At 28.7% G+C, this 21,692-nt stretch overlaps 1 protein-coding gene and 1 long non-coding RNA gene across 2 annotated transcripts; both read left to right on the plus strand.

Moving 5' to 3' along the window:
• The first annotated feature begins 9,677 nt into the window (after positions 1–9,677).
• LOC112721719 (protein RKD1-like) lies at positions 9,678–11,413 on the plus strand. The gene is made up of 3 exons (XM_025772755.3): positions 9,678–9,861; positions 9,994–10,355; positions 10,682–11,413. Exons 2-3 carry the CDS (start codon positions 10,137–10,139, stop codon positions 11,096–11,098), a joined length of 636 nt encoding a protein of 211 aa, XP_025628540.2. The 5' UTR covers positions 9,678–9,861; positions 9,994–10,136; the 3' UTR covers positions 11,099–11,413.
• Positions 11,414–19,167: 7,754 nt separating this feature from the next.
• On the plus strand, positions 19,168–20,258 carry LOC140175969 (uncharacterized). The gene is made up of 5 exons (XR_011867085.1): positions 19,168–19,306; positions 19,473–19,646; positions 19,751–19,803; positions 19,983–20,087; positions 20,181–20,258. It is a non-coding gene; the product is annotated as an uncharacterized lncRNA (long non-coding RNA).
• Positions 20,259–21,692: the final 1,434 nt, after the last annotated feature.

Raw genomic sequence — 21,692 nt, forward strand, 5'->3', positions numbered from 1 at the left:
TTTTTTTTTTTTTTTTGTGACAATGCTATAATTTGTTTGATATTTTAGTTGGAATTCAAAAGTAAGCTACGAGCTACTTGTAAGTGGTATGTGGTTGACTTATAAACCGCTGATGTGTGAGAGTGATATGGTTCAATTTCATTTTAGGTATTTTGCCTTTGTTTATCGTCTTCGTATTTCGTACTTCATGCATGGATTTTTTTTTAGAAGTGGGGGGGGGGGGTGTCTTTATTCAATGTTAGAGTATGGTTGCAAACTTGTAATGGCTTCCCAAATTTGGGCCTATGTTGACCTACATTGGAGCCCATTAGAATTTGGGCTGGCTACAAATTGTGCACTATAGATGGGTTCAAACACGTAGCCCAAAATAAAAATGAAGGTTAAATTCCAACTATTTCATTTTGAAGAGCCCATTAAGTTTCCGCTGGTAATGCATTAAGCATAGATGAACCATTAATCAGCAGCCTCTTCAGTCTTTGATTATCATTGCATTCTGGCAAAGTCACTAATATAATAATAGTATAAAATGGGTATTAGCATTTAATAGCCCACGTCTCTTGATAATAAAGAGATGTAATGAAAATAAATTAAACAATCAATTACTCTATTATAGATTGAGAGTAACTCCCACCATTGAAAGCTAACCATCAAAGTTCACTTCATAATAGAAACAGAAAAATGATTAGCCTTTTTTATGAGTCCGTTACATCTCATCCTCTCCACGGAGATAATACTAATTATTATAATGAGTTCATTTTTTTCGCCTACAATTAAAATATCAAACAAATAAATAAATTTCAATAAAAAAAATAAAAGGAAACTACTAATTGATTGCTACTGGTCTCGAATAGTAATAATTAATTAGAGCATAGGAAGTTGGCAGAGTAGCCAATGATTGTGATTTATTTCAAATGTAGTCTATTGCTTAAATGAAACAGTAAACGTGTAGAAGCAACCATGCATACATGCTCAGTAAGTAGAGTGAATTAATTGGTCAGCTTGAACAACATTATTTAGCTACTAATCATTCTCATTTCCAATTAACTTATGTATTTTTACCAAAATAATATATTTCTTAAAACTCTTCAGGCCTATTTGAAATAATAATTTCACAAAAAGAAAATTAAAAAGTAATTCATTAGGATTAACTCTCGGGAATTTACATTTTTATTTTTGACACCCTACATAGATGGACGCGTCTCATTCATTGGATTCAAGAATGAATAGAAATAATCCATTACAAAAAAAAAAGTGCAATTAATGAAAGCCTTATTGAGTCGAGAGAATAACAATAACTGACTAGTAATTGCCAATAAGTTAATTCTAACAATCGCAATACATGGATGAATAATGGTACTATAATTTTTTTGAAATACTGGAGTAGTTGTTACTTGTTAATAATCCATTAGTTATTACTCCCTCCATTTTTAAAATCGGTTCAACTAAGTATCCTTTAAAAATCGTACAACATTCAGTCTTTTATTACAATAATTAAAAAAAATTAAAACAAACACAACTAAAAATTATGAATAGATTTATTGTCTTTTTTAAATTAAATACACATTTAAAATACAATCTAAAAAAACTGAAATTTTAAATTTAAATTTTAAATTTTTGTTTTAGATTTAATATATTTAATTATTAATATATTATAATTTAAATACATATCTAAAAATCAAATTATTCAAAATTCAAAATTTTGATTTTAAAAATATAAAATAAACCTTAAACTATCAAATTATTAATTAAACTCGTACAAAACACTCAAAGAAGCAGAGAAGTCATGTTTGCGCCATGTCGAAAATTCAGAGGCGCACATGGAAAACTCAGCACATCGAGAAGTCATCCTCCGCTGTCGTTCATCCTCTTCCGCGCTCATCCTCAACGCTGCCTTCCTCCTTTTCGGCGCTCATTTACAACGCTGTCTTTTTAACGTTTAAATTTAAATTTTAGATTTATGATTTTGGATGTGTTTTAAAAATATTTTCTGTATAACATCATAATTTTAGATGTGTTACAATTATTTTTTAATGTTTAAATTTAGATTTTAGATTTATGATTTTATATTTTCTGTATAACTTCATAATTTTAGATGTGTTACAATTATTTTTTAATGTTTAAATTTAAATTTTAGATTTATGATTTTGAATGTGTTTTAAAAATATTTTTTGTATAACTTAATATTTTAGATGTGTTACAATTGAAAAAGAAACTACAATTGAAAATATTTTAGTTTATGTATATAATTATATTCGACCATTCATAATTGTATTATTAACATTTATATTGTATTATTAAAGTTGACTGATTTTAGATGTGTTTTAAAAATATTTTATATAAAATATCATACTATCAGATGTATTATAATCGAAAAATAACAACACAATTTTAAATTAATTGTTGATTATATACTTTATTTGCAACAACTTTATTAATAAAATTAAATAAGGTCAACCTTGTTCCAATTAAATCAGCAGAGTGTTTTTATGTTTAAATTAAAATATAATTAAAAATGTTGAACATGATATTTCTTAACAAATTACATAAACACATGTGTGGAAAATAATGATACCTTTCACCAATGCAAAATAAGAGAGTGCTTCAGCTGCAAGGTGGTGATGGTCTTCACCAATGAAGACGAGATGGAGAATTCAGCTGGCAGCGTTATTTTTGGTTTGGGATTCACTAATGCGTGTGAATATCCCCTAGAATAAGAAATTTAAAAAACTGTATCTGTTACGAAAGTAAAGCAAAGTCACCGTAACCACCAATGAAGTGGGTGGGTTTTAAAATTTAAATTTAAATTAAAATCTAATTATAGATATGTATCTACAAAATAGGAACATGTTACACTAAAAAAATAATTAAATATTATTTAAATCTGATTAAAGGCTGATTAAAGGCTGATTAATATTGTACAACTAGCATTTCTCTTTTAAAATAAGCGCAAGTGAGATTTTACTACAAACAGTTATTTCATGCATTTAGAATGTTTAATTATTTTATTTTATTTTTATTTATATAATTTTAAGAAGAAAACAAGTGTAATATAATTTATAAGGTAAAATATCATTTTTATTCCAAAATATATATTAAAATAGTCATCGTTATTTTTTTTTCCTATTTGTATACTGAATATTTTAAAAATGATTTAATTTTACCATTCTTTTAATCTCATAAAAAACACAAATGGATAATGTACATCTTGTCAAACTCAAATTTTTTTTCTGCAATTCAATATTAAAAAAATATGGTTTCAAACACATATAGAAACATCACGCTTTTTAATTTGATTATGGAGGCAAAGCTGATGCTGGACTTGAATATGGGGAGGAATGGTGCTTAACATTGGTGTGGTGTCAGGCACAATTCGGATCCAACAATTTCTTGAACTTAATTAAAAAAGCAAATTAACAGAGAAAACGGACCATCCGATTTTATGTAAATCATCAAAAAAAATTTTGATTATAGAGAAATTGCAGGGTCCGATTTATTTTATGTGAATTTTAGATCCTCCTTCCATGCAAAACGGACCCTCCGATTTGCTTCCAAAAACTTAAAAACAAAGAACTCAGAGGGTCCGATTTCTTAATACCAAATCTGAGCAAAAAACTGTCCCACAAATTGGTGTAGCACCTCCATCATCGATAACCCAGCACAACACCTTCACCTCTTCCATAACAAAAAAAATCAACCGAAACATCACAATAATGTGGAGTGAAGCATACTGATGAGTCATTTATAAATTAATTTTTCTTTATTTTTTTGTTTTAAATTTTAGAATTTAGGTAATTTGTGCTAAAAAAATATATTTTTAGAGTATAATAATAACAAATTTTAAATTTTTATTGTATTTAATACATTAAAAATATAAAAAAAAGTTTATCTTTTCAATAATTTTTAGTAAAATATTTCTAATCAATAGTTCTCTTAAAATATACTCTTAGCAAGACCCTAAATTTTATTGTTATTTTTTAACTACTTCTTAAAGTTATTTACAGTAGTACTATCATATGATCACTTTGCTACATACAATATTTTTACGGGTGGAATAACATCAGTTTCATTTGAAACATTCAGGAGACAAATAAAACGATAGATATGTTAGGAATAATATTAATATTTATCCTAATCGTTCGGAACAAAAGTAATATTTTAATTCATATATATATGTGTATATGTATTACCAGAAGTTTAAATTTTCAGTAATTTTATTTAATTATATAATTATTTGTTGTTATCAGAACATGTTTATTTATTGTTTATCTTAAAACTATATATCTATTTTTTTATTTTAAAATAATTATTGTGAAACAGATAAAGAACAATATAAAAAGTATATTTGAATCAAATTATTATTTTTTTTATTTCAATAATATTACGTGAGTAAGTTATTTTAATAATTAAATTCAATCAAGTTAGCTTAATAATTTTTAAGGAAATTAGTGAAAAGGATAGAGAACAAGATAAAAGTATATTTGAACCAAATTATTAATTAATGTGTTCTAGTTACGCATAGGTAGCAGAGTTACACATTTTGGGCTACAAATTAGAGGAGATTAATAGATTAATAGATATAATCATGGTACTTATCTAAAGCGTGAGAAACAGACCAAAGGGTCGTAACCCACCAATATTTTCTAAAGATCAAAATCTTCCAAATGCAGCATGCACACACGAGAAAGAGGATTTCCTGAGACAACTGTTTAATGCAATTCTACAACAGCACGTCACACGAGATGATAAAGTTCAAATTTCTTTTTTTTTTTCAAATGATACATTAACACCGATGCATGTCATTACAACTATTGCACATAAATATAGTCTAGTATTTTTATCGGTAATATTATAAGAATATATATTTTTTAAAATTATTGTTTATTTTATTCTTACAGTATAAATTATGTATGACACACAAGATTTATAAAATTAAATTATTTTTATAAAAGAAAATCGTAAATTGACAAAAGTTTTTGGTTAAGAAAACCAAATTATTTATAGATAAAAAATCAAATAATAAGATTTTTATTTATTATTTTTATATGAAAAAATTTAATATTTTTATTAATAATTAATTTTAATATCTTATCTAAAATTTGAAATAATTTAACATATATACTTTTACATTTAATTAGGTGTTAAGTTTGTTACACAAATAAAAATAATTAATTTTTATATCTGTTATTTAAAAATAATATTTTTCTCTCTATTATATACATAAAAATATAATTAGACAGCAGCATAAAAAAATTTACTAATAGTTATAAAATTAATTTAAAATTAATATTTTTTTAAAATAATAAAATCTTGATTCTAACTTTTAATTATAATATTAGTATTCTCTTCAAATTATATATAATAAATATTTGAAAGAAGAGAAATGAAAATATAGATTAGAAAGATAAGCGGTGAGAATTTAAAATTAAATAAAAAACTAAAAAAATGTATATAATAATAATAATATTTTTTATTTGAATTAGATTATTTTGTTAATTTTGTTTTTTATAGAACAGAAAAGTAGAAAAAATAAAAAATGAGAGAAAAGAGAAAAAGATAAAGATGAAGAATGAGAGTGAGAGTGAGAGTTTGTTAATTTTGAAAAAAAAATTATTTTAATTGTAATAAAAAAATATCAGATGACATATTTTGATTTGTCAAATTACTAATATAAAATATAAATTATATATAGAGTAAAAATGATAGCGAAATAGAAAAATTGTGAGAAGTAGATGAAAGAATTTAGGAAGGGAGTTTATTAATTTTGAAAAAAATTATTTTAATATATGATACATTTGATAGTAATATATGATACATGTGACACATTTGATTATTAAATTAGATAGTAATATATGATACATATATAATATATGTATATTTTAATTTTAATTTTAATATTTTAATTTTAATTTTAATGCAATTAAAGAATATCATGTTACACATTTTTTATTGTCAAATTAATAATTAGTCATTGATATTAATAATGATATATAAAATAGATAGAGTGGTTGAAAGAATGAGAGAGATAGAGAAAGGAAGAGGGAGGAAGGGAGAACTCTTTAATTTTGGTGAGAAAGATTTGATTTTAATTGCAATGAGGGAGTGACATGTGGTATATTTTGGTTGTAAAATTAGTACGGAGGAGGGAAGAACTTTTTTAATTTTGGAAGGAAAGATTTAATTTCAATTACAATGAAAGAGTAACATGTGACATAATTTGGTTGTAAAATTAAAAGAATATAATAGATATAATAGATAATAGATGATAGTCTTAAAAATACACAAAAATATAAAATTTTATAATAATCTTGCAAATAAATATATAGGGTTTAGTTGAGGATTTTTTGATTTTATTAATTGAGAAAAAATATAAAAATATATAAGATTTACATTTTTAATGTATTTATTATATATTTATCTAAAATAAAAATTTAAAATTCAATAATAATCTTAATATATATTTTTGGGACATTTCTTAATTAAACCTTTATTATATAAATAATGAAAATACACATTAATTATTCATATATTATTTATGAAAATTTTCCCTCTAATTGGTATTTGTCATGAGAATATTAATTTGTTAAATATATAAAATGTGAGGCTTTTTTATTTTTCTTGCATATTTAATATATATTATTTAATTAAGGATAAAGTATACTTTTTGTTCTTTAAGTTTGATAAAAATTTTAAAAATACCTCTAAATTTTATTTTGTTTCAATTTTGTCTCAAAAGTTTTCGATTTGCATCAAATATACCCCTAACGGCTAATTTTTCAAAAAATTTATGACCAATTCAACAACAATTTCATAAGAACAACCATCAACACAAGCAAATCAAACATAATTTTCATGCATTATTGTTAGATTGGTCTTAATTTTTTTGAAAATTTAGCTGGTAGGAATATATATATTTGATGCAAATCGAAAACTTTTGAGACAAAATTGAAACAAAATAAAACTTAGGAGTATTTTTGAAACTTTTGTCAAACTTGAAGGGCAAAAAATATACTTTATCCTTTAATTAAAATGTAAAGTTTTTATAGAAAATATTTATTTTTATATTTCTAAAAAACACTTTTCTCTCTCTCTCTCTCTATATATATATATATATATATAATCTCTCACCATATATTTCATAGGTGAAATCAAGAAAAAATATAAGAGATAAAATATTTAAGAATAAGAGATCACATTTTACCCTCTCAAGTAAAAATCTAAAATTTAGAATATATATATATATATATATATATTTTGTATTCTGTCCTTTCTCCCTTCTTTATCCCGTAAGAGTAATGCCCATAGTTTTCTTTAATTATTCTACTAATTTTAAATAAAAAATAATTTAATAATAACTTTAAAAAATTAAAAAAAAAATAATTTTGCTTTTTATCTACAATAGATCGAAATATTTATCATCGAACTTTTTTTTTATTAATTTATAAACATTTTAAAAGATAAGAATAGTAAGACTAACTACTTAGCTTGTTTAAAGATGAGGAGTCTAGTTTGCTTAACTAAATTTCTGGAATGAAGACATATTATTATTTATCTCATAAATAAAAGAATAATAAGAAAAAATGACACTTCATTCTGTCCAAAATAATTATTTAATTATAATTAAACACACAAATTAACCCATTAAGAAAATGATTAATGACATTTTGATTTTAGACAAAATTTAAGTGAATGTATAGAATTACCTTAATTAGTTATTTTATTATTACACTTCCACACTTTCGTTACTTGTTTAGTAATACTACTAGTAAAAGAAACTTTATTAATGTAAAACTTTTAATTATCCAACAAACAATTATTTATTTTATTCGAGATAATAATAATAATAATAATAATAATAATAATAATAATAATAATAATAATAATAATAATAATAATAAAGATTTAGTTAAATTATGTCCTAAGAACACACTTTAAAAAAATAAAATAATAAATTTTTTTGAGTTTTTAATGTATTTAATGTATTAAAAATATAAAAATATTTATTTTTTAATAACTTTTAAGAATTGTTTTTTGATATACTTAAAATGTGTTCTTAAGATATATAATTAAAAAAACTTTAATAATAATAACAATCATATTAGGTGTACATTAAAATCAGTCATAAATACATAATATACATTGAAATATAAAATCTATATTAAAATATAAAATACACATTAAAAATGAGTTAAATTTCATATGTATTTATATATAAATACATAATGATTGATTTTGGTGGCTGATTTTAGTATACAAAAAGTAATTTTGTAATAATAGTAATAAAGTAGAAATTCATATACAGTTGTCTTCGTATAAAGTTGATAGCTAAAAATCGTCAGATAATTTGCCATGTTTAACTAGATTATCATTTAACGATTTTCAACTATCAACTTTATACCGTATGTGAGTAATCTTCTAATAATAAATATAGAGTTAACTACCAATTTAGTACCCGAAGATTTAGCCATTGACAAAAAACTAAGGTCACTGAAAGATATTATCGACAAAATAACTTCTAAGTGATTTAAAAATGCGACAAAAATGACCAATTATTACTATATATTTTGTAAGTGACAAAACAATTTTTATATTTAATAAATGACTTATCTATTTGATTTTAATTTTTATGCCAACCTTTAAATAAATATTTATGCCAACCTTTGAATAAATATTTAGAAAATGCACAAAAAAAAATTCATAACAAAACTTTATCTTTAGATTTTTTTATTTGAAAAAAAGTTTATCTATCATGTACTTTTTAAGGCACATGTTAAGATTATAAAATAAAAAATTTTTATTAAAAATATAAAAAATTTAAGTTTTTAATATATTTATTTTATATTCATTAAATAAAAATATTTAAAATTTTCTACTAGTAGTAAATTTATTATGTGCACTTATAACACATCTTAGACAAACTTTTTTAAAAAACATAATAACTCATAATAATTTTTTTTATAAAAAATTTACTTCACATAAAATTATTAAATTTTAAAGATAAAAAATTTATTTGTTTTAATAATAATTGAAAAAATTTATATTAAAATCTGATCTCTAAAATCTTTTTTAGAATATATATTTAATATTTAATATCTAATTTTTTTTATCGTATTTTTATTTTTTTTTAAAATTTATTTATTGTTAGTATGGTTTAAGGTTTTTTTTGTCAGCAATATAAATTTTGTGAGTGTTATTTTAATAATTTACTCTAATGAAATAATATAAAAGCTAGGTTGAACCCAAATCTAATGGCTAAGATCAACACAGGTTGATTAGAATTATATATTCATGCAATTAATAAGATCCTTGTAACTCTCACAACTCACAAAAATAGCATTAAAAGCCATTTAACTGGTAGAAGGCTGCGCACTTTCTCCAAGTAATTACCCTCCATTATCACCCATTCATCATCATCATTATCATCATCATTCGTATATATATTGCCAACTTCTTTCTCTTCGTATCCCTCATCACTCACTCACTAATCAATCACTATATTCCTCGCTTCATCAATTCTCTCCCTCATCATCATCTTCATGGCTTCTTGCAACTTCTTCAACCCTCAACAAATAGATGATCCTTTCCCACTTCCCCCCCAATTTTCCTTATATGATTATGATTATTATTCTTTCTGGTAATCTATTTAGATTAACTAATCGTTACAAGTTACAACACTCTACTATATATACTTTTCTTTTTGTGAATTATTTGCCACTGTGCTGCATTTATTCATTTTCAATTTATATTTCAGTGGAAACACTAACGAATATCCACCACTGGGATGTTGGGCACACGAGTTGGAGTGTTACCCTTCACTTCCTTTTTATGAAACTCTTTCCATCGAGCCAATTTCAACTATTAAAGGTATATATATCACGATGATGAGTTTCTTAAAGTTTTTTTTTTTTTTTTTTTTTTTTTTTTTTTTTTTTTTTTCTTATTAATTTCTTATACTACTAGCTACATGTATCATACCTTGTCCTTATATATATGCAGACTGTGACTTTTATGATATCAAGAAAGGGTTTTCTGTCTGGAACGAAGTGGATGTCGGCTTTGATTGTTCGGAAAAAATTTCATCATCATCATCATCACTTTCCAACAATAACAATGAAGAAAATAAGAGCATCCGGAGGGTTATGAATAAACGAGTTTGTAGAGAAGAGAGAAGTAGCAACAGTACGAAAATGTTATCTAGGAAGATGATATCGGAGTATTTCTACATGCCAATAACTCAAGCAGCGAAGGAACTTGATGTGGGCTTAACTCTTTTAAAGAAGAGATGCAGAGAGTTAGGGATTCGAAGGTGGCCCCATCGGAAACTTATGAGCCTTCAAACCCTCATCACTAATGTTCAGGTCCCTTCATTTCTTCACATTATTCTATTCTATTCTTATATAGATGCTAATTCTAAAAGCTATTAAGAACACATTCTTTTTTTTTTGTTGCATTTTATGAACACATATATACTAATGTTTTGATGTTGATGCTATGTTTTTGTTTTTATTATTTGAGGTAACAAATTAAAGATAATCTTGTATTGTTTACATATTTTGGGGTTAATGGATTGTATAAACTAATTAAAAGTTTACATTATTATTATTATTAATCCTTAATTATTGTAGTAATTAAGGATACTGATTCGTGCAACGTTTTCTTTTGGGGTGTGATGGGGTTATTGAAGGAGCTAGGGAAGGAAGAGGGGAGAGAGAGTGAAGAGAAGCTAAGGAATGCAATTGAGATATTGGAGAAGGAAAAGAAGCTTCTGGAAGAAATGCCTGATATGCAACTTGAGGACAATACCAAAAGGCTTAGGCAAGCATGCTTCAAGGCTAATTACAAGAAGAGGAAGCTCATGATGGGTTGTACTTCTTCAAATTCATCCGTGGAATCTTCGTCTTCATCATCATATCATATTATTGGACATAATGCATTAAGAACAGCTAGTCAGAGTAACACAATGGGTGGTGTTGAATTTATTAGCTTTGATGATGATGAAGATCAAGAACGAGACATCAAATCTGTGTTGTCTTTGCCTTCTTTGTCCCACAACATTCAAATGTGTTCTAGCTATATGTTTAATCACCCAAGTGGTGAATGATCAATTGGAGAGTGGTGGTATGTTGTTTTGTTTTGTTTTGTTTTGTTTTTTTTTCTTTTTGGCCCTTTGTAAAGGTGGTGTTCTCGCATTTGGTTTGAGTGAAGCACTTTTGTTTTTCATTCTTCGTCTTTCAAGTTAGAATGAATTAAGTATTTTCATGGAACTATCTTTTGAAAGGAAATGAGTTCAATAGCATGAAAGAAAATTTAATCATAAGATATTTTTTTTTCTTCGGGTTAATTATTAGATGCTTCCTTTTCCTCCGCCATAAGATGATTTCACTATATTGTTTAATTTCTATATTCTTAGCCATGAATCTTCCGTCTAAAACTAAGTATATACTTTGTTTTATTCTTTTAACAAAATAACAAAAAAAATCAGTAAGTGATCGTATCCGGTTAATTATAGAATTCTCTTAAAATCATTGCAATTTGTTTTGAGTTTCACTTAAAAATTGAAAATTTGTACTTCTCATTATTTTCACAGAGAAATATTGAAAATACACTTAATTTAGGTTTCTTTACTTTTATGTTAAGTGTTAACTATTTCTTAATTATATTTTTTTTACATCATCACAAAACCGCTTAAAAATTTTCATGAATGCAAATATATAATGGCAGAATGTACATAGTATTTTTTATTTAATAAAATAGTATCTATAGTTTATAGTTATACCATTTTCAATTTTGCATGATATTCTTTATATCTTCTCAAATATTGTTGTTGGATAAAAGCTTTTCTAAATTATGCTATAAGATGATAAATTTTCACAATGTTAATCGATGGTAAGAAATAAATAAAATAGTAAATTTCACAATACAACGAGGAATGCTAATGCTCGACGATAAGAATATATTTGTTTAAAGAGAAAATGGAAGAAAGGAAAAAAAAAATTAATTATTTTTTATTATTTAATTAAAAAAAGAAAAATAGATAAAAAAATTGGTAAAATCTATTAATTTTTTATCTCTCTGATGTTAGAAAGAAAAAAAATTATTTTTTTTATACTTTTAATATTATTCTTTATTTTTTTAATACATTTTATAACATAAGAATAAAATTATTATTTTTTTTATCTAAACATATCTAAAAAAAATAAAAATTTATTCATTTTTTTTTCAACCAAACATTACCTAAATTTTGGGAGCGTTTACTAATGATAACCAATAGAAGGGAATAGATGGTAAATAGAATCACTTTTTTATTTTTTATATTAGGACGAAGATGGAGTATCACGGGGTTATGGGGTTCATGGTGCTTCACGCAGGTGTGACGACCGCGATGAATAAATCGGACGGTCCGATTTGAAGACAGTAATCGAATGATCTGATTAGGGGTGGGAAGGTACACAAATCGAACCGTCCGATTTGTTCCCTAGCCTCGTGTCATGCATGTATGTTACTGATCCCACCAAGATGTATACTCTCCAAACCTGATTCAATGCCCTATTCCCTTTCACTTTCAAAGAAACAACATATCCACCTTTAACCTCACCAGCTTCATTCCATTCATTCTCCTCTATTGATGATAAAATTCCAGCTTTGAATAAAAAAAAAATTGGACCATTCATTTTTAGCAATGCCAAAAAGAAGAATAAATGATGTCAATCGTTCGGAGTTCCACATTGTTAATTATCTTGATTATCCTAACTATGTAAATTTTTATTTTAAAAAAAATTATTTTAATTAAAATAATAATTATAATATTAGAAACTAGTAGTTTATTATAACGATAAAGTTAGAAATTAGTATAGTAATAATTTTTAAATATTTTAATTTAATTAAAATAATTTTAGAGATTAATAATAATAAATTATAATGAAAATGTTAGAGAATAGGAATTAGTGTAATAATATTTTTTAGAAGGATTATCGTACATTATAATAATAATTTAATTATTGTTATTAATAGGATAATTACAATAATAAATAATAACTGTTGTTAAAATAGAGATATGATAAATAAAATAATTAATATTAATTGTTATTAATGAATTTATTGTAATAATAATAATAATTCTTATTACTGCGTCTGATGGTTTAATTATTATTAGAATATAGTACTAATATTAAGATTGTTATACATGTGATAATAAATAAATTAATTAGTATTAATTGTTAGTAATAAATGAATTTATTGTAGTAATAATGTTTATTATTAAGCTTTCGTACGATAGTAAAATAAATATTATGAATAAAAATTATTGAATTAATTATTTTTATTATGAGTATAATATAAATATTTAATAAATGATTAATAATTGATTTATTACTGTATGTATGTTGTTAGAATAGAATAGAATAGAATAGTTATTTGAGTATTAGTATATAATATAATAGTTAATTAATTAATGTAGTGTTGTTATTAGTATTTTTATTGATTGTGGATTAATAGTTTTACTGGTTATTTGATAATGAAAATTTTATTCTCTTAAATTTAATTTGTTAACTAATTAATATTATGTTTGTGTTTAGGGTTCTCGAATGTTGTAATATGACCATTACTTGCCGTCGGATCCGTACAATCAAATAGTGGATGGACATTTACGGGACACCGACTTTTATCATGTTTCACAAATTGGAGTTGTTCAATGTCAGTCAGCATTGATTAATGCTATGATCGAGAGATGGCGCCCTGATACTCACACATTCTATTTTCCGGTTGGTGAGTGTGCCATGACGCTTGAGGACGTGGCGTTAATTCTTGGTCTTCCGACGAATGGTCTTCCAGTTACAGAGCCGACACTCAGTAGTTATGAGGCATTAGAGGCTGAATGCTTGGATCAGTTTGATGTTGCATCTACACTACAAAAAAAAGGCACATAAAATGGCATTAATATTACGGCGATTTTGTAAAACTGCCGTAATATCCGGGTATTATGACGTTTTTTTTCTTGCCATAATTGAGTTGCATTTAATGGCGGTTTTTGTTGATTTTGGCGGTCTTAAAATGCCATTATCACTGCTATATAAAAATCCTAACCCTAATCCAATTCTCATTTTTCGTTGAAACGTTGAATCACTGCCACAGTGATCTTCTCTGTGACGATTCTCTGACCGATCTCCTCCGACGACGACCTCCTTTGACCGATTTCCTCCGGCGACGACCTCCTCCAACGGTGACCTCATTCAGCGACGTCTTCCTCAGCGGCAATCTTCCCTGGTGACCTCTCCTCCAACGACAATCTCCTCCTGCAACGGTCTCCTCCGGTGACATCTCCTACTGAGATAATCTCCTCCAGTGGCATTCTCCTATGCCGGCAATCTCATCCATCAAGCTACTGTGTTGTGAGATTCTTCTCCCACAAGCTCGCGAGGTAGGTTCTTCTTCCTCTTTTCCTTTGTTCTCTTGAAAATATTTTACTCTAATTCCTTCGATCTCTTAATTATTGATCCAAAATTTCAGAATATATGATAGATTTTGCGAAATAGCAACTACAACTACTAAAACTGTAGGAGCTAGGGTTTCTGAGGAAGGGATCGTTGAAACATTTCATAATGATGATGATGAAGCACTCGATGCTGCGAAGAATGGAGTTGTGGTAATTTTGTTAATGGCCTAAAGAGGAAAAAATGGTTGAAGCAAACATGGATAACTTGTTATTATGCATATTTATTGCATAATATGAATTAATTTATTTGTGGTTTTTTGCACCTACATGAGCAAACAATTAATTTATTTACAATTTGATTTTCCTCTCCTAACTAGTATACTTATCAAATAGGGCAAGAAAAATAGATTTTATATCGTTTCTGCTTTAGCTGATACCAAGGTAGATCTTAAAGGTATATATGACTTTGTAAATTTGAGAGGAAATGGTTCACTTGCTTTGATTTTGCCTTACTTTGATGTGTATTCATGAGTTACTTGTTGTTTGAAGCTGAGCAGTGCTATCTCAGCGGATTAGTTTAGGAAAAGGGGGTCTTAGAATGGCACCTGAAGAGGCTTTGAGTGAAATACTTCAGGTTTATGTTATTGTTCCATACTTTTGTTGATATCATCTTCATTTTTCTTTTCTTTTTGTTTATCTTGTTTAGAAAGATGAGTCGATTATTACCAAAATAAAAACTACGCATAAGGTGTGATATTTGTCTTGTTATGTGTAAGACCCGGTTAATTAACGGCTAATTAATCCATAAATGAGAATTTATTCTAGAAAGCCAAAAATGTTATTTTTATGGCTAAATGTGATAGAGGAGATTGAGACGAGAATTTTGGTACCAATTTTATAGAATTCGGACCAAGATTAGACCGAATGGGCCAAACCGGGCCAACCGGACCCAAAGTGGGCCCTTGGCCCAACTAAACTAAACCAAAACCCTAGTTTTCAGCACTCTCTCTCCTCACAACACTCATATTCACGCTGAAATGGAGTAAGGGAGGGGAAGAACACTCTCTCAAGTTCTATCTCTCACTTGATCTTCAAACCACCATAACTTTTGATCTAGAGCTCCGATTGCCGCTTCGTTTATGGCCACGCGTTCATCGTGGAGAGCTCTACAAAACCCATACAATCAATCTTGAGGTAAGCCACGTTTTACTGTTCGAAATTCCAGCCCTTGATTTCGAGTTTCATGAGCAAAAATGTTGAGATTTTGGGTTCTTTGATGTTATAGGACCCAACTCTCTTGAAGGAGAAGGTTAATCTTGTCTCCTTGGACCTTAGGTGTGGTAAGATTCTCAACCCTAGTGTAATTTGTTGTTCTATGAGGTTTGGGTATTGAGATGTTGTGTATGGGTATGATGATTGTGGCTTAGGTTGTGTATATGTGAATATTGGAGCTTGATTGGTGATTTTGAAAAGCTTGAAAGAGGGTTTTGTGTGACAAAATCTGTTCTTGGAGGTGTTGAGACCTTGAGAGCTTGAGTAAAAGTGGTTTGGAAGTGCTCCGGTTGAGCGTGGGAAATCGGCTAAGGTATGGTTTCGGTTTCCCGTATCTAATATGTAATGTGGTAGGAAATACTTAGGCTAGAGGCCCTAAGATAGACATTGAATTGTTGATGTTGTTGAATGGTTGAGATATATGATGTGTTCATATATGTGATTATGAATATTGATGCCTTGATTGTGTGATACATGAGAAATGCATGTTGTGATATATGCTTGATGGATGATTGAGGTTGAATTGATGGGTAGTACCATATTGATGGTGAGTATGATGTTGATCATGTATAATGATGGTTGATTTGGAAATTGATATTATTGGAAATTGGGATGAGAAGGATGTATGACATGAGATTGTGTTTGTCCTTTAGCCATTGATTGAGAAGTGTTAAAATGGTTGGAGGTAGTTTTGGGAATTTTGGTAAAATGTCAATGTGTGAATTGAGGATGGCTTGTTGTTGATTTTGGTACATTTTGAATGATTTCAAAGAGAAGGGTTGAAATTGGCATGTTTTGATTGATTTTGAAAAGAGTTGAAAGTAGCTTGTTTTGAAAATGGCACTTTGTGGTTTTGAATGAAAATATGGTTTTTGGGCATACTTTGATGGGACATAACTTGGACTACAGATCTCTGATTTGTGCCAAATCTGTTTAGAAATGAAATTTGATCCGGGATGTCCATACCGTTCGAAGAACGGGTAAAAAATGATTTAAAATGAGAGAGTTATGACCGTCAGAAGATTGGGGGTTGAATCTGTGAATTCTGCAGTTTTTAACTTAGAAAATTTTTAGCAGAATGACCCGCCGCGCGTAGGCGCACTTGGCGCGTACGTGCCGTTCTTCCAGGAAGCGCCATCCACGCGTGCGTGTGATGTGCGCGGGCGCGCCGAATGTGCTGCACCCAATGCCTAGCCATTTTCCCGAGAGTTGTGCCAAAGTTGTGCCAGTTTTGTGCCTGGGGCGTAAGAGTACCCACGCGTATGCGTGGCTGACGCGTGCGCGTCGCTTGGCTATTTTTCAACCCGCGCGTCCGCGCGAATGACGCTTGCGCGTCGATGAGTTTTGTGGCCATCCGCGCGTGCGCGTGGAGTGCGCGTACGCATGGCCTTGTTTTCATCCCAAAGTTGATTTTTGAGTTTTAAAAGCCAAATTTCATACTTCTAAGCCTCCGATCTCACCACTTATGTCTTAAATCATTATGATATGCCTAGCATGAGAAAAAGGGCTAGTGAATGTGATAACTTGCGAGTGAAGCAAGGGGAAAAATGAATGATCATTGAGGATCAAAGATGATTATGTGAGATGCGGAGAATGGCGGTGGAAGTGCTTGTCGTGCCATGGGCCGAAGGGCCGTATTTGCTAATGAATTGACTGGTTATGGATTTAACCGTGAGCCGGATGGCTAGATTATTGCCGTGTGACGGCGGAGCCATGTTTATGACTAAGTATAAATGCATATATGCTGTTGAATGAATTGTGAATGTTTGCACTTCCACCATTGGAGATGAGGGTTTCCCTGGGTAGTAGTAGTGGCTAGCCACCACGTGCTCCAGGTTGAGACTCGAAGCTCTGTTAACCCAATGTCGTAAGTGTGGCCGGGCACTGTGAAAGGCCCGGATGAGCTCGCCCCCGTAAATATTCACCAGTGATGGTGATGGATAAATATTCACCAGTGAGGGTGATGGATATGGATCATGATTATGATCAAGTTTATGATGAGTATAACTCGAGTTGGGGATGCACGACAGAGGGACAGTCCAATGGTTAGCTACCAGGACTTGTCGGGTTGGCTCTATAACCGACAGATGATATCATCAGCCACTAGGGACAGGCATGCATCATGAGCATACTACATGAATTGTTTGAGATTGCCTATTTGACTGCATATTACTTGCTAATTGTCTAAATGCCCTATCTGTTCCTATTTGTAAATTTCTTGTCTGATATAACTGTGTTTGCTATATTATACTCCTGCTGCTGGTTGGGAGGTCTGAAGGAATTGGAAAGGGAAGTATTAGTTAGACTGAAGAATCTTTAGTCAGTTGCCACTTACGGTTTAGCTTGTTTATAAGCTTTGATATTATCTGGAGGAAGTTCCAGGATTGCCTTCGGCTTTCCTCTATTATTATGTATTATATATGTGGAAGCTGTTACCGTACTGGGGACCTCTGGTTCTCACCCATGCAGATTTTGTGGTTTTCAGATGCAGGACGCGAGGCTTCTCGTTGAGGCATATTGGAGACTTCTGGATTTAGCGAAGATCCTTTGTTCTCGGGACTCTGTTTTGGGTTATATATCTTGTTTAGATACTTTTATCTCCATTAAATAATACAAACTGTGATGACTCCTCTTATGGGAGATTTTGGAGAATATGTTTTATGTATTTGTGTCCCTTTGGGTTTCCTTTGGGGTTTTTCTTATTTTATTATATGTATATATTGCTATGCTCGGACCGGTTATCTTCGCAGCCGGATTTTGAGTCTTGATATTCTCGTTTTTGACACTCTTTATATATATGATCTTGCGCTAGCTTATCCTTTGCTCGTTACGTTATCGATTGGAGTGTTGCGTTTCGAGTTACGATTTTTTTTTACCCCTTTTTCTATAAGGCTCCTAGTTATAATCAATCATTCATACTACTATACGTACTAAATTTTTGTTTTAGAGGTCCTAATACCTTGCCATCTCTGAATTATGACTTAAGCATAAGACTCTGTATGGTAGGGTGTTACATTATGTGTTATACTTTATGGTATTCAATATATATAGTCCATGAGGAAACCAATTCGTGTTAATTCATTCATTGATTGAGTTGGTGGGGGTTATTTGGTAAATACAATTCATTTGTTTCATGGATCAATCCAATCTGTTATAAGAACTTTCTCTCATTTTAATGAATAATATATAGACTTAGAACTTAGAACCTTATTATCGTTAAATGCTCTCTTTTTGCTTTTACTTTTTGCACTGATATTTTGATTATTATAATTTTTTGGCAAATTAGAGGTATACTTGCATCCTCTGATCTATTACTGTCACTCTACTTAATATTAAAAAAATTTCATAGTCATTTTGGGTGAAATAAAGTATATTTTTTTTATATTTTCAAAATTTGGACACAAAAGAATGGTTTAGTACTAGTACAACTTATTTTTAATTTCTCTGACCAACTCTTCTATTTTGTTAACCAATGATTATCTCTTATAATTCCCTGGTTTGTTGGAGGGAACAGCGTCGGTGGTCCTTGCTGGACTTGTCGCAGCCCTGAAATTAGTCTGAAAAAACTTAGCTAATCATAGTTTCCTCTTCTTTGGGGCTGGAGAGGTAAAAATTTAATTATGAGTTTGTCTCTTTATTTTTGTTAACATAAATTGCCTTTTGGTTGAGAAGGTAAAAGTTTAATTCCTTTTGGTTGAGAAAGTAAAAGTTTAATTTCTTTTAGTAAAAATTAGGTTCTGTTATTTGATGAAATTGTTTTCTCTTCTTTCAGGAAGTATGAGCTTGAAACTTCAATTTTTGTACTTATAGGTCAACTTAGTGTGTTTTGGAGAAGAGTCAAACTGAAATATCCCTCTTTGGAGCTCCGCATTGACAAAATTATAAGTAGTTATATTATATTGGAGCTACTTAGATGTTTGTTGGGAGAAAGAAGGGATTAATGGAGGTATGCTAGTTTTTTCTACAAATGAATGAATGAATTGTATAGTGATTATTCTGCAGATGCTCACCACTTCATCCACTTATGGTAACATCCTTACAATTTTGCAGAGAAAAGCATAGCCTTGAGGAAAACTAAGTCTCAAATTTTTACAAATAGTTCTGTAAGTTTAAGTTACTATTTCTATACTTCAAAATGCATTCATTTTAATGCATTTTTCATCAAGTCCTGTTTCTAATCTGCATAATATAACTGATTCTCTCCCCCTGTCACCCCCTTTCTTTTTCTCTGTTGTGTTTGTGCTTCTCTTTAATGTTGTTTTTCTGCTATACAATTTTGTAGGCATGTAAATTAAAATTAGGAGATCTTAAAGGAGCATTATTCGATACTAAGTTTGCACTGCGTGGAGAAGACAACAATGTCAAAGCATTATTCCGGCAAGGACAGGTTGATATCTAAATTGAAGAGATTTTTTTGCTATATTTTTTTAAATCTATCCCACTTTCCTTTATGATAACTGTGTGGATTTGGACTTACTAGGCACATATGGCACTCTATGACATAGATGCTACAACTGAAAGCTTTAAAAAAGCACTAGTCTTAGAGCCAAATGATGGTAAGTTATGATTTTGTGTAAGGCCTTAGTTAGACAAGAACTACTAGTATATTTATATAGGTGGACATTTAATTTTGTTATCTGTCTAGTAGGTTCATGATTTATCAGAAGTATTCAATTATTATTTTTTTTATATGAAACACCTTTTCAATACAATCTGAACATAAATGAAATGAATTGTCATTTTTTTTATTAAGAGTTGACTTTGTTAGGAAATCCAAATGAAGAGGGAGGGGAGAGATATATGTACTTAAAAGATGAAAAGACTTAAATGGTTATGTTTGGAACAATAAGTAATAAATATCTCTTTAAAATATATATGTTACTTAAAATATACTTGATGCAATCATTTGTTATCTATATGTTACTTTTTTACTGCTTCTTTGCGAATTTAAGAATTATGAAATTTGTACTAGAAACTTTTTTACTTAACAAGACTTTATTCTTTTTAGGGTAAAGTACTAAATTGGTCCCCTAGGTTTGGGCGTAATTCTGTTTTGGTCCTTAAGGTTTAAAGTGTTCTATTTGAATCCAAAAAAGTTTCATTTAGCATCAATTTAGTCCCACAGTGAGGTCAAAATTAAATAATTAACAAAATATCCTACATAACAACAGTTCAAGAACAAAATCGATAATATGGAGAATAAGTACAAGCTCCAAAGGCACAAAATCAACCATTGATGCATCAATACATTTATTTATCATTTTCTTTAGTTTTATAGAAAATATTTTATTTATATTATAAAAAAATAATAAATAAATATATTGATATATCAATAGTTGATTTTATGCCTCTGGAGCTTGTACTTATTCTCCAGATTATCGATTTTGTTCTTGTACTGTTGTTATGCAAGACATTTTGTTAATTATTTAATTTTGACCTCACTGTGGGACTAAATTGATGCTAAATAAAACTTTTTTGGATTCAAATAGAACACTTTAAACCTTAAGGACTAAAACAGAATTATGCCCAAACATAGGGGACCAATTTAGTACTTTACCCTTCTTTTTATCTCCATTAGTAGTGGTCAAAAGGATTTCTGGGATTTTGCCAATTTGGTGTAACAAAATATTACTCCCACCCTTCCCTTTTCTTTTACACAAACACAAAAGAAAAAAAGAAAAAAAAAACTTCATCATGTTTGAAAGCTAGCCAAATAATAATTAAGTTAAATAATATCAAGTTATACCAAGTTATTTTCATAGCTTCATCATAATTAATAATAATTAAGTTAAATAATATCAAATTTTTATTTAACAGCATAGTAGCGTGATTCCCGCATGACATGAGATCCGTTTAGTTTTAAGCAATACCCAAATAAGCCTGTTTCCAAGGACCATCCCTATTTCTAAGTCCAAATCCTGAACAAATTTCTGTTATTTTTTAAAATATTATATAATGATATATATATATTTGAATTCTTTATCAGCACTTT

The sequence above is a fragment of the Arachis hypogaea genome, chromosome 11 (genome assembly GCF_003086295.3).
Source record: "Arachis hypogaea cultivar Tifrunner chromosome 11, arahy.Tifrunner.gnm2.J5K5, whole genome shotgun sequence".
Classification (NCBI taxonomy): Eukaryota; Viridiplantae; Streptophyta; class Magnoliopsida; order Fabales; family Fabaceae; genus Arachis; species Arachis hypogaea.

What these genes read in the sequence shown, in the direction of transcription:
- LOC112721719 (XM_025772755.3), top strand. Translation starts at nt 10,137, where the DNA reads ATGAATAAACGAGTTTGTAGAGAAGAGAGAAGTAGCAACAGTACGAAA. An exon ending in CCCTCATCACTAATGTTCAG is followed by an intron (nt 10,356 to 10,681) that starts GTCCCTTCATTT and finishes GGGTTATTGAAG; the next exon opens with GAGCTAGGGAAGGAAGAGGG.